A 17,896-nucleotide genomic window follows, 5' to 3' on the forward strand; every position below is an offset into this window, starting at 1 on the left:
CACCGGGTCGCGTGGCAGGCTTGAAAGGTCCCCTATCTAATGTCGGTAGGGATTACCAGCAGCCATGGCGAGCTGTTGTCTCCAAAGTTCTCCTTGTAAAGTACATTTTCTTGGAGGACGAATGTCGGCAGCGCTCTCGAGAAGACACGGGGGACAGTAGCCCCTCGCCCTTCGAGGTCCTAGGCGCGCGCAACTCAGGATTGCCTCCTTGACGTTGCGCCATGTCATCGGTGTTCAGAGCGCCTAGGAAGCACTCGTCGTCATTGTCGTCGCTGCTATCGGGAGATGTTTCGACAGGGGCTCTGGACAGGTAGTCGGCGCCGCTGTGCTTGAGGCCTGACTTGTAGACTACAGTCATGTTGAACTCCTGAAGTCGAAGAGTCCGTCGACCGAGGCGTCCTAAAAGGTTATTTAGGTTCGCAAGCCAGCAGAGCGAGTGGTTGTAGGGGACAACGCGAAACGGGCTCCCGTACAAGTACGGGCGAAACTTCGTGATTGCCCAGACGACCGCAAGACATTCCTTTTCAGTCGTGAAGTAATTTATCTCTGCTTTGGACAGTGTCCGACTTGCGTAGGCGATGACTCGCTCGGTGCCTTCTTGCACTTGAAACAGTACCGTGCCTAATCCTGCGTTACTTGCGTCCGTATGAATCTCGGTTTCCGCATCTTGATCAAACTGTCCAAGAACCGGATGAGTTTGGAGTTGTCGCTTCAGCTCGTCGAATGCCTGCTGTTGCTTCTCGGCCCATTCGAACTTCTGAGCGTCCTTTGTGAGGTTTGTAAGCGGCGCGGAAATCCTTGCGAAATCGAGAACGAAGCGCCGGTAGTACACAGATAGTTCAAGGAATCTTTGCACGGCCTTGCCTGTAGGCGCTGAAAATGCCGCAAAGGTGCGGGTCTTCCCTGGGTCTGGCCGAACGCCATCGTTGTTAACCACGTGGCCTAGGAACTTCAGTTCGTCATAGGCGAACTGGCACTTTGATGGCTTGAGACTTAGGCCGGAGGTCTGTATGGCTTGGAGAACAGCTCGGAGTTGTCGCGAGTGCTCGTCGAAGTCACTTGAAAACTCTACGACGTCGTCAGGGTAGACGAGACAGCCCTGCCAGTACGGTGTCCATGACACGCTGGAACGTTTCTGGTGCCGTGCGTAGTCGAAGGGGCATCAACTCGAACTCGTACAGTCCATCCGGCGTGACGAAGGCTATCGTCTCTCGGTCCCTTTCGTCGACTTCGACCTGCCATTAGCCGTTCTTCAGGTCTATCGATAAAAATTATCGAGAGTGGCGAGGCCGGTCTAGCGTGCCGTCTATGCGGGGGAGTATGTAGACGTCTTCGTCACCGCGTTCAGCTGCCGGTAGTCCTCGCAGAACCTAAGCGTTCCTTTCTTCTTCTCAACCAGTAACATTGGAGAGGCCCACAGACTGCTTCAAGGCTGGATTATATGTCGTCGTTCAGTATTTCTTGCACTTGCTCCTGGGTCACCTCCCTTTCTTTTACGGAGACTCGGAATGGAGATCGACGCACAGGAAGCGCGTCATCCTCGGTAACGATTCCATGCTTCGCAAAGCTGGTTTGGCGCACCTTCGACGACGTCGCGAAGCAGTCAATGTATTCGGCGAGTAGGTCACTTTGCTGCCGTCGTTTTGGGCCCGGAAACTTAGGGTCAATGTCGAGCTGCGCTGGCGACGTACAGTCTTGCTGAGGCGGCGGTGATTCTTCAGTAATCGCGGCGATTTCGGCGGAGTTTAGGAGTTCCTCGACGTGGCCCAGAGCTGCACCTTCAGTGAGGTGTTGCGTTTTTTGTCGGAAGTTCGCCACAAGGACCACAGTGTGCCCATCCTGAAGTGCAGCTACTCCTATGCGACGCCTATTTCTCTTTTCAGGAGCAATTCAAGGTCACCTTCCAGAACAACTTCGCCGCAGGAACCTGCCTCGGTCACGACAATTATAACACACGATTGCGGCGGTAGGCTCACGTGGTCGGCAGCGACTCGGATGGCGGCTGACGCAGTTGGGAATTTCCCTGAAGGCGGAACACCTGTCCGCAGCGTCAATCTGTTCTCTTTAAGGTCGATGCCGGCGCCGTATTCACACAGAAAATTAATGTCGAAAAGGACGTCTCTGGCACAGTCTTGTAGAACGACGAATATCACATGGACACGTCCCGCCGTGAATTTCGATGCGAGCAGTGCATCTTCCGACAGGCGTGATGAGGTGTCCCCAGCGGTTTGTATCTGCGGCCTATCCCACGGCGTGCTCACTTTTCGAAGGCGGCGAGAGATCCTCCCACTCAAGATTGAGTAGTCTGCTCCAGTGTCCACGAGTGCCGATGCGGCATGGTTATCGACAACCACATTTAAGTTGTTGGGTACCTTTGCCGGAGCGTCGTTGCGGTGCGTGGCACCGGAGAATGGGAGCGCTCCGGCGTTCGTGGAGGCTCTTTGCGTCGTATGTCGACCGCAACTTCACCTTCGGAAGTTGCCGCTCTCAGTTTTCCCGGCAAGACAAGTGCGACAGGCTGTCACGACGGGGTCGGTGCATCGGCAAAGCTGGACGTCGTGGCGACGGCCACCGGGACCCGCGGCGAGGTGCAGGCGGTGCGGTCTGAGGTAGTCGAAGATACTCTGCGGTCGCTCACCATTGCGTGGGCGTGGGTCGCTCGGGTGGAAGCCGCGCAGCCCTATTTGCCGGTAGGGGCAACGGCGGAAGATATGGTCGACTTCCCCGCAACGGGCGTCGATCGGCCGTCCTCCACACGTCGGTTTTTCTTGGCGCAACTTGAATCTGGGCGGACGCGTGCCCGATCTTCCTGGTGTCGGGAGTACTGCGGCGCTGGAGTTTCACGTCGGAGAGGCGCCATGTACGGACGCGGGGCTGGTGGTGCTCGTCGGACCACAGCGGCGTAGCTCAGAGCGGGCTCTTTCGGTGCTGCTATGGTGGAAGGAACCCCCGATTGGATTGCCCGCTGAACTTCCTCGCGGACAGCTTCCGCTATTGACAGCGACAACAGCTGGTTGGCAGCAGGCAGGAGCTTCCTGAACTCTACTCGGACGACGTCGCGAATGATCTCGCGAATTCCAGCCAGGCTGGTGCCGTGGTCGAATCCCGATGGCGAGCGGGCAGATATGCCGGGGTGCCGTTGGTAGTGGGTTGCCCCTGTAAGGATGGCACGCTCCATGTTCGTCGCCTCGGTGACGAATTCTTGAGCAGTCGTCGGTGGGTTGTGTACGAATCCACCGAAGATGTCGTCCTTCACGTCACGCTTCAGAATACGCAGCTTCCTTTTCTCGGTGGCCTGAGGGTCGGCGCGGGAGCTCAGGCGCAAGACGTCTTCCACGAAGCTCGTGACGCTCTTTAAGGGGCCCTGGGTCCTCAGTTGCAGCAGTTCTTTGGTCCTCTCTCTTCAGTGTTGGCTGCTGAAGGTACGCGTCAGCTGGTTCTTGGAAAGGTCCTACGAAGTCAGAGAAGCTTCGTGGTTTTCGAGCCAGCGCCTTGCAGTTCCTTCAGGCGAGAAATAGAGGTGGTACAGGCGCTGTTGGTTGGTCCGTTTATTGTGGCAGGCAACGCGTTCGTACTGGTCGATCCAGTCTTCGACGTCTTCGTATTGTTCGCCATAGAACGAAGCAGCCGTCCGTGGTGCGGCGGGCAGGTAAACGACGGCGGCGGTGGTCGGGATCTGCGACGACTGGTGGTCCATCGTCGGCCTCGTTGGCTGCTTGGTCTTGGTTGGCAGAAGTCCGAATTCCGGGAGTAGATCTTGGGTGTGGGGACTCAATCGGGTCTCGGTCGTGTCTTCGCTGGGTCTTCGTGGGCTTGGTGTCGGACTTGCACTGCGGGCCGTCGGAGGGGTACGCTGCAGGCCTAGCGTTACCCTGCACCTCCACCGAAATGTCCCGGATGACGAAGTGCCGAGGCAAAAAATAACTGAGTATACTGAAACGTTTATTGGGCCGAATTTGTGCCCCAAAAGTTTAAAGGGAACAGAATAAAGCAGAGCGTCGCGGTCGTCGAAGTCGGCGTAACAGCAGGATCGAACGCTGGGGCGAGACTTACTCCAGCTTGCCACGCGGAGCACCTTCTTTAGCCGCATGTGCTTCTGGAACATTCGGCCTAGAGCGTTCGGCACGCAGGACATTGATAACTCGATAAGACGAGAAAGTTCTCGAATTTGTGAGACCGCCAAGTAGAAAGAAGAACTTAAAAAGCCATCCCGCTCCCTGGATTCGAACCCAGACCTTCCGCGTGACAGCCAAGCGCGGTAACTATTCGGCCACGTACGTGCTCGCTCAGCAACGCGCGTGGCAATATATATCTATTAAGGACAGTTCGTTTCATACACAAATATATGCACTGAAGCCTGTGCTGTCAGAAATCTTTGAAACGTGTGCTGGCGTGCACTTCGACCTTGACACACTTCACGTCGTCGTCGTCGCACGTTATACGGCTTCACAGTGTTTTCACCTTCTATGATATAGCGGAAGCGAGCTCCACGGGAAGGCGTTCACGCGCTTGCCCACCTACAGCGTCGATGAAAGCTGTGCACGGGGACTTTTCGCTTCCGGAATCCCACAGAAAGTTGACCCCGAGAATGGCACTTTCAACTGTCGTCACTAAACTCATGCAAGGCGGTCCTAAACTCCCTCAGAAGGAACCACTGAGCCCGCGAAGCCATGGTGTAGTCTGCTAGCAAGGCACAAACGGTTGTGAAATTTTATTACGGGCCTTTCTCATCGCTTTATGGTACCGAGACAATAAAAAAGCCTTCAGGATTAGATAGTGAGAAGAAAACGTACAAAGAATTATTCACTTTTTATCAAACAATTTCTAAACGCACGTCGGGCCCCTAAGCATTTGTGCATAACAACGGCTCTAGCAACGATTTCTTTGCAGCGGAGCGCCATCTTGTGACGTCATCACTTACGGGGTCAATGGCCTGAGAAGCGCAGCCGGCGCACGAAAAATCTCGGAGGCCATGCCTACGGAAAGCGCGGAAATGCTGAGATCTCTGTATAATACGTCAGGATTCCCTCCTCACACCGAACGCGATGGAAAGGCGGGGCTTCAACGCTATTTTGAAAGCGCAGCTGTGGCTACTTAGCACATCAATGTAATATATCATTTTTATATTCGTAATTTTGGATACCAAATCGATACAATTTAAGTGACATTTCTCAAATACAGAACCGCTCCAGTTTCCCTTTAAGCAAAAGTGTCATTGTGAAGAAAACGACGTCCAGAGCGCAACACTTATCATGAACAAACGGTTTTCCTTGATCTTCACTTAGAAGTTAAGAATAACTGTAATCTTCGTAAGCGCTAAATATTGGTGTTTTGTGTTCGCGCTAACCGTGTCTTACAGTGTGCAAGTTAGCGTCAAAGCGTACTATTCTTTCCTATTTATACGACCTCACTCGGAAATGGATGTTAGATGCATATGACAGTGTCGTTGCTGCTTCTCTATTTTAGTTATCGCTAACAAAATGTGTTTGTTCGTTTTTCTTTAATTTCAGGGGAGCGAGAAGCTGAGAACATGCTCAACAACGGCGAACCCTCTTCCAGAAGGACCCAACATGAAAGATTTGATTCTCGCGCCTTGCAGCCACTTTGACTACACTCGCGACAAAAGGCCCTTTCACGAAGGGTCAAGTTTGTTAAAGGACTTTACGTTTGGCGAAGCTCAACGACGTCGTCAGTCTAATTGCTTACGTCAATACGTATGCTCAACGCTACATTGGAGTATAAACAATCCTCGAAGATTCCCCACGTTACCCCTCTCTGTCTTTCTTTTCCTTCACAAAAAAAAAGAAGATAGTTGAACGTCAGAAATTCGGTCACCGTATCGCTCCAGAGCGAACACTTTTCGTCCCATCCTATCCCCGCCGCATGGGTATGGTGCGGACTGTGCTAGAGAGGCCTGCCCCAGTGGCGGTGCGTGAAAGCCCTCTTGGACTGGTGTCTGCAGGGGCCAAGGAGGCCATGGCCGCCCTACCTTCTGGACAAGAACGCAAAATTTCTCATAACTTTTGGTTTCTTTCTTGGTTTTCTAGGGGGGGGGGGGGGGGGGGGCATGTCTCTCCGCCCCTTCCTCTGGCGCGCACTAGACAGTGTACTAACTTGTGACATGATATGAAACCATTTTAACGAGAGAAGTCCGAAAATGCCTTTGAAGATGGAATTCCAGCGTTCAATGAGTTTTTTCAAGCCTGATGTCGCAAGTTAATTTCAGAAGTTACCGCCAACCGTGCCTCCCAGAGATAATTAAATGCAGTGTTAGTAAACAATTTCAATCAAATGCACACCAAGATGTCGTACCAAGTAAAACATTTTCATATCTATGTTCTTAAAGGAGCCCTGCAATGACTTTTTTACTAATTTTTAATTTGCACCTATCCTGAGCGCACTGAGCGTAGTAACTTCATGAAACCTTTATTTTCTCAAATTTCGCTTTATTTTAAAAGTTATAGGCAAATTAAAATGACAAAAACAAGCAAAAAATAACCTCCTTCATGACGTCCTTGGTTGCTTGAGTGGCCGCGAACTAGAGAGGAGGGGTAGTGAGCTCATCGAGCGCTCACTGCTGCCGCACTCCGTGTCGACGGCGCGAGAGGGCATCACTAAAGCATGTTCTGGATAGGCTGTATGCAGCGGGCAGCCAGGGCGGCTCACATTCCATTTGCTGCACGACTAAACACTAATTCGACATGACACTTCATTGGCCACAAACGACAGCAAACACGGGGTAAAGATCAGTTCAGAATGGGAGTCACTTCGCGCTGCCATACCGCGAACCGGCCAAACCGCCCGACAAAGCTGCTCGCCGAAGGCGTTCGGAACGCTCGGAGCCGGTCGGGTCCTGCAGTCCCTACGACGGACGTGCCGCCGCGTACATCCGGTACCTTTCCGTGTCGGCGCCATATCCCACTACTCCTTTCAAGTATGCGCCGTCTTTTACACCGCTTAATGGCGGGTACGTTGACGGGTCATTTCTTGTTTCCGTACTTTATAAACTGCATTTGTTTCTTTTCTGATCTAAAATACTGAACAAAAACTACTTTTATACATAATTGAAACAGTTCGCGCCACTTATATTTTGTATTTCGACTAAAAAAGAAGCTTTTAGCGGCTCTGACCAGTAGTAAGCCCAGGACCAAAAACGTCACATATCGCGCGCTTTCGGTACCGCGGCTCGCCCCCGTCGGTGGAGGAGGTTTCCGCGTCGTTCGGTTAAAATATGACGCACTGGTATTTAGTTACTCTCTCCGTTCCCGCTGGCTTGCCCGAACCCCAAGAGACGTGGAAACCGCAAAAAAGATAGACGTTTAAATATGATTGCAGGGCCCCTTTAAGAAATAATTAGTGGGCCACATCCAGCTTTCATGTAGAAGGCAATCGCTAATTTCCAGAGCAATCAAGTTCATATGGAGAACTAAAAAACCTGGCATACAAAACAAAAAATGTGCAGAATGATTAGGTTCTCAACAGAATGCAATGGCAAACTAAATTCCTCGATTTCTGCAAACTATGAGTTACACATAACCGCAGTGCAAGAGCCTCAGCTTTATTCTGGCGTGCAATAGACAGTGAAACCAACTTGTGACTTATGCTACGAAGACATTTTAACAAGGGAAGTTGGAAAATTGCCTTTGAAGATGGAATTGCCGCACTTAATGAGTATCTTCAAGCCTGCAGCTACAGGTGAATTTAAGAAATTACTGCCAAGTGCACCTCCCAGAGATGAACAGGTGCTTGAACACTGTGTTAGTAAGGTATTTCAAGGAAGCGGACACAAGATTCAGTACTGAGTAAAACATGTTCATAGCTTTATTCTTAAGAAATAATTAGAAGGCCACGTCCAGCTTCCATGTGAAAGGCAATCCCTGTAACTTGCAAAGCAATCAAGTCCCTGCCAAGAACTAGAAAACCTTGAAAACAAAATAAAACAAAAATAATAAGTGCCCTAGATTTTGAATAATTACTGGGTATGATAAATTAGCACCATAAAAGGTTACTATGCTGATACAAAAAAGGCATAGAGGGGCAAAGGCCACCCTTTCGAAATCCAAGGGCAGCGTATTACAAGACACAGCCTGCACCCAAGGAGCCTGGGAAGGGGGAAAGCATCGATGAGTAAAAGCAAAGAAGAAAGGGGAAGATTATGAATGAATCAAAAGAATGAAACGGAGCCAGTTCAAAGCGTGAAAAGTTTGCTGGCAAGGCTCTGTTGCAACTGTATATTGTTATGATATTTATACTAAAATCTTGCGTGCCACATGAAACAACTCCTGTATGGCTGTTGGGTTCTTCTCCTCTAACTAATGTATCGACCCATGGGCCGAAAGTATTACAAGAAATTCAATCCCCTTTGTCAGCGAAGCCAAAACAACACATTTTCAGAATTTCTCTTTTGTGTTTACACCCTCCTCACAGACCTTGTGCGCAGTAGTCGCAGCCAACACACCAAAATGAAATGTCCTCTTTTTATCCCGCCTTTGTAGGTTCCCTCAGATGGATTGAAACCAATTAGCTGTATGTGATGAAACAAGGAAGAGCGTAGTAGCCTAAAACGTATAGCGGTCATCTGTTTTATTAGAACACGGGGTCTAAGCTTCCTTAGCTAGTGCAATTTGTTACCTTTGTGACGAAATGTGCCACATCGGTCGTGTGGTGTTCAGTAATACTGCTGTTATGCCTCGTTAGATTCTGCAGCGAGTTAAGTCTTTGAATAGCTAGGTTGCACATACCTGCATGTTGGCAATGTGCAAATGCTGTGTACTCTGAGTTAATTGAGAAATATCTCGAATTATTTGCACTGAAGAGCCACATTAACAAAAGTATCCTGGACGAAACAAAAATGTGACACCCCTTTTTTTTCTTTAAACTTTTATGTTAGTATAACAAAAAAGAATTTGGCACCAAAGTGCTCAGAAGATAAACATCAGATAAGAGTATGCTAATATCAAAATTTGAATTGAATAATAAGGTTTCACATAATTCGGTACGGGAATCGAGTTTCCGATATCCTGCTAACAAAATATTCAATCTATTTGGCAAACGACTCATGGCTGCCACAGATCTAACGAAACCTGTTTTCCGCTCCCCATTCTAGCGCACAAAAGCGTTGAACTTCCAAATATGTTCGACCTATTTCGGGTCCACCGTTCCACTGGGATCTAAAACACACAGTTTAATTTAAGAGGTATATCCTTTCAAGAGCAGATTGAATACTGAATGTTGTGATGCTACTTCTGCGCTTTTGGTAACCTCGGAATCACAATATATTCTCAGAGCCACAACCCTCTGACGTAAAGATTATACTTAGTTTTCATGCACTCGATAGATTGATAGTAATGGTAAATTAAGGGCATATACTCTAAATATACTGTGCGTGTAAGTTATTTTTTCATGCAACACGGTCACTCTTATACTTACTTTGATGCAACAGGGTCACGGTCTTATAAGTAATGCAACGGTTAAGGTAGGTATTCAAGTTTAAAGACAAACATATTTGGAAGTTCAATGCTTTAAAGGGTAAAAACACAGGCCAGCTAGTGAATGAATTCCATTTCACAACTGAGACGAGGAACAAGAAAACAACGGACAAAACATACATTGTGCGTTCTGTCCGTTTTTTTTTTTTGTTATCGTTTCTGGTCTCGGTTTTGAAATGGAAGAAAGGCAATTATTTTTAACTACTTTATTACACAGAATTGTTATGACTTACTTATTGACACTTATGCTCCATAATGCAAATGAAGCACCATGAATGAAAGCAGACAAGCCAGAATTGTTATGACTTACTTATTGACACGTATGCTCCATAATGCAAATGAAGCACCATGAATAAAAACAGACGAGGCAGAATTGTTATGACTTACTTATTGACACTTATGCTCTATAATGCAAATGAAGCACCATGAATAAAAGCAGACAAGGCAGTGATGTAGCAGAGCGGCCAGCATTTCACTAAGAGAATTAGCAGGAGCAGAAACATGTGTCTCAGTGAAACGTTGGTTTTTGTACTGAGGCTCAACTGGTGCTCCCTTCTCATAAATAAATGAAGAAATTTATGAAGATTTTTATTTAACTCTGCATTAATTCCAGCGTTGCGGCAACCTCACTTGGGTATTGGATGCTCAGACAATAGTACGAGGCGAACATGAGCTCAATAGCCTCCAGAAAGCTGACTTGCCCAAAGCATCGCTCCTTGGTCACGGTCAGGAGGCATTGCGCATCGAAGATACTTGCTCCTGAAAAAAAGTGCAGTATAATCAGTGTTTGAATATTTTCAATTACCTTTTCAAAAAACAAGCACCACTCGTGAAAATTGTTAGTTATGCTGAAGTGTAAGTGCTATAAACTCGCAGATACACTTACTATACAGAGAGAGCTGCGTTAATTTTGGCATTATCCGCCTTATTATAATCCTGGATAAAATTAGAAGTGATCTTTCTTTGAGACTGAAGTAACACGTTCATGTGAATCAGCTGGTGGCCGCTAAATCCGTCAATTAATGAGACGGACGTCACAATTTCGGGATTAGATGCTAGACAGAGATCAAGGATGCTGTCAACACGAGTAGGTTGATCAATAATCTGAACAAGATTAAAATCAAGAGTCAAGTCAATAAAAATCTAGGTGTCCTGGGAAGGTGAACTTAAAGTAGGCCAACCAGCGCTGGGAAAATTAAAGTCGCCGAGGAGCAACATCTTGCTGCTAAAAAAAAAAATTACTTTTCAAGACATATAACACCTGCAATTCACTACAAAACATCCCACCACAGTCAGGAGGCCTATAAAACACACCGTGAAGACTGAAGATATATTAATGAATAATAACTCTAAAGGGCTATCTACGTGAACCACACTTGCACACAAGTTTTTCTTTGTCGCAATCAACACGCCCCCCCCCCCCCCCCCCCCCTCCCCGGCCCTTTTATATCGTCGGTTCCTACGATAGATTTCGATGTTGGAACTGACATCGAGTATGTCACTGTCAGTGTTTTCGGGTTTCAGCCACGTTTCGGTTAACAGGATGATATCTGTTTTGCTATCGGTTATGGAACCACTTAGTTGGTCACGCTTAGAAAGAACACTTCGTATGTTAGTGAAAGGCACAAAAAGAGGTTGTGCACGCCTCTCGGTAGCGGTGAAAAACTGAGCACAATGTGTGCGATTAGCAGCGCCTGTCCGTTGCTATCTGGATTTCCTGGTGTAATCAGATACGTTGTCATATTAAAAAAATTTGTTATATATTTTGAACTTGTCGAAAACATTTTTTAAAGGGAACCTGTTTTTCTTTCGCGTATCCGAGTAGTTTACTTCTTGCCTGACGAACCTTTAGCTTATGTCCCAAATTCAGTATGCCATCCTTGTCTTTGAATCGCAAGGATTTAACAATGATGGGACGATCTTTGCTTGACAGAAATTCGCCCAAGCGATCCACTCTTTCGATAAGGTCTGCAGTAATATCAATTCCAAGCCGCGTTGAACAGAACTCGATAATTTTGGCTTCGGGCACGTTCCATGGCTCATTGCTATCTTCTCCGATACTGTAAAACAGTAGGTTACAGCGCCTAAACATATTCGCAGCATCATCGCAGCGGGATTGAACATTATGAATCTGAGATGCAACAGCACTCAGTTGCTATGGCATTAGCTCCAGCCACTAGGCTTTTAGAAATGTCGCCCACAATGGCGGTCACCCCCGAGGATAACTGCTAGAGAGTATCATCTGTCGCTTTTTTATTTTTTCCAGAGCACCTTCCTTTAGGAAGGTATGGCGCTCTGTCTCTGCTCTATCCTTTGGGCGGTAGCAAAAACATGTGCGAGAAGGTCCCCTATGGGCACTGTCACAACAGCGTCATTGTCAGGTGCGTGGTTTGATTCCACACCAACCGACTGCATTAAAAGGGTACACCGCAAACTTGCGGACATGACGTCCCGAAACCAAGAGCAGACACGACGAAAGCGGCAGAACCAATCACTTGGGAACGATACCACTAACAGACAATATTTTCTTGAACGACGGCAAGCTGAAGTTTTCAATAACCAACTTGCAGCAAAAAAACACCCGAGTGCTTCATCACGGCTGGGGTAGCGTGCCCCGAATGACCGGCGTGGGATAGCGGCTTTTGTGGAGGCATTGTAGCTGACGGCCAGTGTTGGCAGGCTCCTAATGCTCCTAACTTGAAATCCACCAGGGCGGGTTCCGGGAGCCGCTGATTTCCCGTGGTAATAAAATTTTCCCGTGTTGTAATTAAAGGGGGTAGAAGGTAAAAACACCAAAATTTGGCAAGCACCCCATTGCCTTCAAATCTCGATGCATTTACTAAATCAGTCCCGTCTTCGACAACTGCAAAGCAAGAAAACTATTTTAACAGAGTGAATAAACCATACATGTCACAACATGCATTTCTCTTAAAACGAAAATAGTGCGAGGAAGACTCATGCGAATGTTCAAGTAATCGGTGCCACCGGAACAATGATTGAGGCCTCTCTTCCTCCCATGCGAGGCATCAATAACCGTTCCAGCCGATGGGAAGCTACTAGTGCCGAGCGCAGGGCCGAGCAAGCAGCACCCGGTCACGGTATTCTACAAGATTCGCGTTTATTCTTACTCGGGGCATAACTTTTATCATTTGGATTTAGTTACTTCTTCTCGAAAGTGCCTGTTCATACCACGAATGTTCGATACTCGAATCTTCAGGGCCGAATTTTCGCGATGCCAATGCACAGTATATAGGAAAGGAACTGCCCACGACCTTGTTGAGTCAGTTTCGCTTTCGCTTGCTGTTACGCCGCCCACTTTTCTGCGGCCTCGAAGCTCGTCCTTTATTTTGTTTGGCACAAGTTCGACGATTAAACCTTTATTTTCAATTCAGTGTTTATCCTCTCGTCGCCTTAATTCGTGGCATTTCTGGTGGAGGTGCGGTGTACCGCAGCCCATGATGCCTACCCCTCCGAGGCATCGCAGTGCAAGCCCAGTACCCGGTTCAAGAAGACCGTCCGTGGAAATTCGACCTTGACCTGAGGAAGCCGACGTGTTCAAGGGTTGCCCCCGGAGTTTAGTCCACTGCCGGAGAAGACCCAGCACCACTTGACGAAGCCGGCAATGAGCAACCAATCCTCGCAGACCCCCGCCGCTGCCTCCTCCGTCGGTTACCTGAGCGTTGCCCCTCGTACTGCGACGACCTTCCAGGGCGAGATCTAGGAAGACATTGACGACAGGGTCCAGAACTACGAACGCGTGGCGCCACAATAGATGGACAGCTGAACAGTGCCTGCAAAACTTCTACTTTTCTTTAGAGGGAACTGCGAGGCACTGGTTTGAGAACCATGAGGCCTAATTTTCTTACGTACTGGGATACCTACAAGGTCGAACTCCAGAGGACTTTGAGTTGAGTTGAAAAACGTCTTTATTTAATGCCAGACATGGCTGCTCTTGCTTTAGAGCATCCGCAGTGGAAAAAACAAAAGAAGTATAATAATAACATTCACACAGCCGCGCCCGAGAGCGACCGACGGCCGTCTCACTATGGGGCGCTGCAAGACGTCGCCAAACGCTCCAAAGCGCGACCGTGCGATGGGATTATTGAAGGGAGTTTGCACTCACCGATGGCCATCCGCGCAAGAGCCCCGCTGGTCCGCCGTCCGCGTAAAAGAAGCTGCAGAGCTGATTCCACAGGAGCCGCATTGTAGGCGGCGGCTTGTCTTGTGGGATCACCCAGCCCTCAAAGGTGTTAGGTTGGTCTGCTACCGGGATGTCAGCCAAGGCCTCGAAGCGAGCCGCAGCGTGCTCGGGGCACTCCCAGATAATGTGCTGCGTCGTCGCAAGGGTGTTGCATGCTGTACAGTAGCCCTGCTGCGGGTCATCTTGAAATATGCGGTTGCGCAGGGCCGGCAGACGGCGGACGAGAGTCTGGGCCCTGCGGCTCACTCCTGCTGGTATAGGGGGTCTCATTCTGTTGTGCCTGTTGAAAAGGGAGGCCGCAGTCCTCAGGTTGCGGAGTATTTTCTTTCGCTCCAGCTTGGCGAGCGCGGTTCTTTCAGTGAGGTCTGGCTGACTGTCGCCGGGTTGCGAAGAATCGATATGGGGCCCGCTGTAGATGGTGGGTACGATTGGCGCGGAAGGTTTGCTCAGTGCTGCACGCACCTCGGTATGGGCCCATTCGTTTCCCCGAATACCCGAGTGGGCGGGTACCTACGCGACACGGAGTTGAGTGGTGGTTGGGATGCAGGCGGGACGCGATACCGTAGATTTTGTGCACGCGGTCGCCTGTCGACTCGATGCGTGGTGGCACTCCGAGTAAGCCACTTGCGACTCTGTGTAGATGATGGTGATGTTTGTGGTTGATGTTTCTGAGTTGTGTTCAGCATGATGCGTGGCTTGTACAATGGCTTCTAACTCGGCGCCCTTAATGCCCACTCCTGTGGGGAGCCGCTGGGACCACACATCAGGGTGGTTAATGTTAACCCACGCAGCCGACGTTGGGGGTGCTCCCTGGGCAGGAACGAGGCCGCTAGCAGCGTCCGTGTAGTAAACGACGTGTCCTCGTGGGTCCAGGTCAGCAACGTGCCGCTCGTGCGCCCTGGCATGATATGCTCGTCGCTCTAGATGGTCGGTGTCCATGCGTCGTGGTAAGGGAGCGTCAGCTGTTGAGGTGGCGTGCCTTTCCGTGGGTGGTGGTGGCAGCGGTGGAGGGTTTGGTGCGGACGATGGTAGGCGTCCCATCTCTTGGAGAATGGCCTGGCCTACGTTGGTACCCAACAACCGAGTGAGCTGTGTAGACATGAGTTGTTCAGCTACATCCTCGAGCTTGTTGAGATTTCCATGAGGGTATAGGTCCGGTAGCCAGGTGTGCTTGGGAAGGCCTGTGATAAGCCGTATCGCTTCCTTGTTAAGGTTCTCGACGATGTCAGGTAGTAGTAGTTGTAGCCGTAGAGCACCTTTGAGTAGGAGAGTGCCTGGACGAGCTGTCTGGTCTCTTTCGCCTGAGCCCGTGCACTTGCGGTTTGTGACTCGTCGTATCAAGTGAATGATTTGGGTGCCTTCTTTTTTGACCCTACTTATCCATGTCCTGGCTCTGCCGTCCTCGTCTATGAATAGTCCGATAATGCGCACAGTTCGCTCTCGCCTGATAGTAATGTTGTTTAGTGTTAAGTTGTAAAGGCAGCGCATTTCGTCGGCGAGGTGTTGGGGGCCAGAGAATACCACGACGTATTCAGTCTTCTCCGGAGAAGCGGTCATACCAACGTCTTCTAGAAAAGACTAAAGCGCAGACCGCATGGCGCGTTTTTGCTCGCGATTCAGGCGCGTCGGCGTCAAATTGACGTCATTTCCTGCGCGCGGGCGCGCGTTTTCGCGGGAGCGTTGGTTTCTAGCCGACCCAGAACAAGACGCGCGCGCCGAAGCGTCGAAGCGGCTCTTGCCCAATGAGGGTCGGTCGAACTATCACGTGCTCCTGCACAGTACGCGGTTTCGTATTCAGCACATTTCAGAGTGTTGAAAAGCATTTTTATTTTCCATATAAAAATTTAAAAGGTGTTTCTTTTGAGACACAAATCCGTTTTATTTGCTTATTTGTTCATTTAATTCTCATTTGTAGTATTTGTGTCAACATTTACATCGCGTGTTGAGAATTCTGTTATCTGGCATCGCTGATAGCGCGCAGCCGGCGGTGCTTGGCTTTGTCTGCATGCGGGTGCCCCCGCGTCAGCTTCCGCGCGAGCATTCATAGCGCGTCGCGTTTTCGCGTGCAGAAAAACGCGCCATGCGGTCTGCGCTTAACAGCGTCGAGACCGCATTGTAGTGTATGTTCTTGCTCCCCGACACTGCCTGTCAAGGACCAGAGAGTTATGTCATCTGCATCCATAACCATATTAAAAAGGGTCGGTGACAGCAGCGCCCCTTGCGGCACTCCGACGTGGTTGATGGTTTCGGGTCCGACACTGCTCCCGATCTTCACCTGAAACCTTCGATCTTTGAGAAAATTTCTGATAAAGTTGAGAGCACGGCCGTGGATGCCCATTAGCTAGGCACTCTCAATGACCGATGACTGCGGCACCGAGTCGAATGCTTTCTGAACATCCACAGCAACGATAGTTTTGGGTTGTACTGAGGAGGGGTCTGCCAGGACGTCATGATGGAGCATCAAAAAGTTGTCCTGGGTGCTGGGGCCTGATCGGAACCCGGTCTGGCAGTGATGCAGGCGGTCCTCTTTGTCGAAGTGCCATTGTATTCTGACAAGGGCCATCCACTCCATCAGTTTGCAGATGTTACTGGTCTGCGAGATAGGACGGAGGTTCCGCATCCTCGTGGATGGCTTGCCTGGCTTTGGGATGGGGATCACCAGCGACGCTTTCCAGTTGCCTGGCAACCGGCTGGTTTCCCACACCTCGTTCATCCATTCAAGCATCTTGAGCTTGTACTCCGTTGCTAAATTGCGAAGCTCAGCGTGCGTCACTCCGTCCGGACCCGGCGCGCTCCTCATGTTAAAGTGATCGAGTGCATCCTGCAGTTCTGCCAGCGTGAACGGAGCGTCGGATGTATGGGCTTCGTCCACGGAAACTTCGGTGAGTAGCAAGTCGTGTCCGGGGACGGGGATTGCGGAAAAAAGAGTTAGCCACCTCCTGTGCAAACTCGGTGTCAGATTTGTTCTGGCGCAGCGCCACTGTCTGCGCCGCCGTTCGACGTTTCGATTTCCCCTGCCAACTTCTGAAGAAAATCCCGACCGTAGAAAGATGCATCCGGCCATTGAACTGGTTGCAAAGGTCATGCCATTGATCTTGTGACAGTACCTGGCAGTATTGTTTCGTTTCCGCGGTAGCGGTGTCAAGCTGAGCGCAAAGACTGAGAGTCTTGCCATGCTTGCGGTATCGACTTAGTGCCGTGAGACGAGACTCCCAAAGATTGAGGAGGTGGAGGTCTGAGTGGGGTATGTCAGGGTCTGTTTGTGTGGTTGTGGTGGCCTGGTCTTTTACCGCCTTGAGCAGTGCGAGTACTAAGTCAGGTGATCTGGCCGTGTTGGGGTCGTCCCACGTATCGGGGTCGTCCCACTCATTCAATAGCTCCCGGTAGCGATCCCATTTTACAACCTTGGAAGTGCGTTTAAAAGGGGTGGGCCGCAGTGCATTGCTGAGCGTGATAAAGATAGGCAGGTGATCGCTGCCCATGGGGCCGTTGAATAGGGTCCAGTCTAGGGCAACGTGACGAGACGCTAGGTGAGGTCAGGCGTGGAGTCATTCTGACGTCTGCCCTGTCCGAGCCTGGTTGGAAGGTCCGAGTCATTGAGGAGCTGCGGTTTGAAATTCTGCGCCTCGTGGAAGAGAGCTTCTCCCCTGAGGTTACTTATGCCATATCCCCATGCCAGGTGTCGGGCGTCGAAGTCCCCTCCAATGAGAATGATGTCTTTGGGAAAAAATTTGGCGTAGGTGGTACACACAGCTCCAGTCTGGACGCGTTCCACAAGGTTGCTGTGGGCGGTAGTATGCCGAGACGAGAACGTACTTGCGCATGCGAAGTTAGGTTCGGACGGCCACGATCTCCTATCCGGCATGTGCACCAGGTGGTTGTGTCGATTTCAGCTCGTGGCAGGGCGCGATCTATGTAGATGGCCGCTTGTCCGTTGCAAGCAGGAACGGAGATGGTGGCGCGGGTAGGCTTGTGGGGTATGGATGGGTTCACGTAGTGTTCGTAACGACAGAGGTGCCACTAACCTCTTGAAAAAGCATGGCTGTGGGTCTACCTTGTGTCTGAAAACGATGGGTGAGTTCACTCTTTTTGTTGGAAAGCGTGCGACAGTTCCATTGTAGGATCCATGGCGCGCTCACCGAGGCCCCCGGAAATATTGCGATGCTGCTCGTGTGGTTCATCCTTCTGTGTCCAGGGTGGGGGCGTG

The 17,896-nt window shown here is 49.9% G+C and overlaps 1 protein-coding gene across 2 annotated transcripts in view; it reads left to right on the forward strand.

Annotated features, from left to right (window-relative positions):
• The window catches only part of LOC8043048, a 130,683-nt gene extending 124,915 nt beyond the window's left edge, over positions 1–5,768 (forward strand). For both annotated transcript variants that reach the window (XM_040214723.3, XM_042293065.1), the window contains exon 11: positions 5,511–5,768. In XM_040214723.3, coding sequence (XP_040070657.2) covers positions 5,511–5,608 — 98 coding nt within the window. In that variant the 3' untranslated portion in view covers positions 5,609–5,768. The remainder of the gene's footprint in view (positions 1–5,510) is intronic.
• Positions 5,769–17,896: the final 12,128 nt, after the last annotated feature.

The sequence above is a fragment of the Ixodes scapularis genome, unplaced genomic scaffold (assembly GCF_016920785.2).
Source record: "Ixodes scapularis isolate PalLabHiFi unplaced genomic scaffold, ASM1692078v2 PGA_scaffold41__6_contigs__length_2269736, whole genome shotgun sequence".
In the NCBI taxonomy this organism is placed as follows: Eukaryota; Metazoa; Arthropoda; class Arachnida; order Ixodida; family Ixodidae; genus Ixodes; species Ixodes scapularis.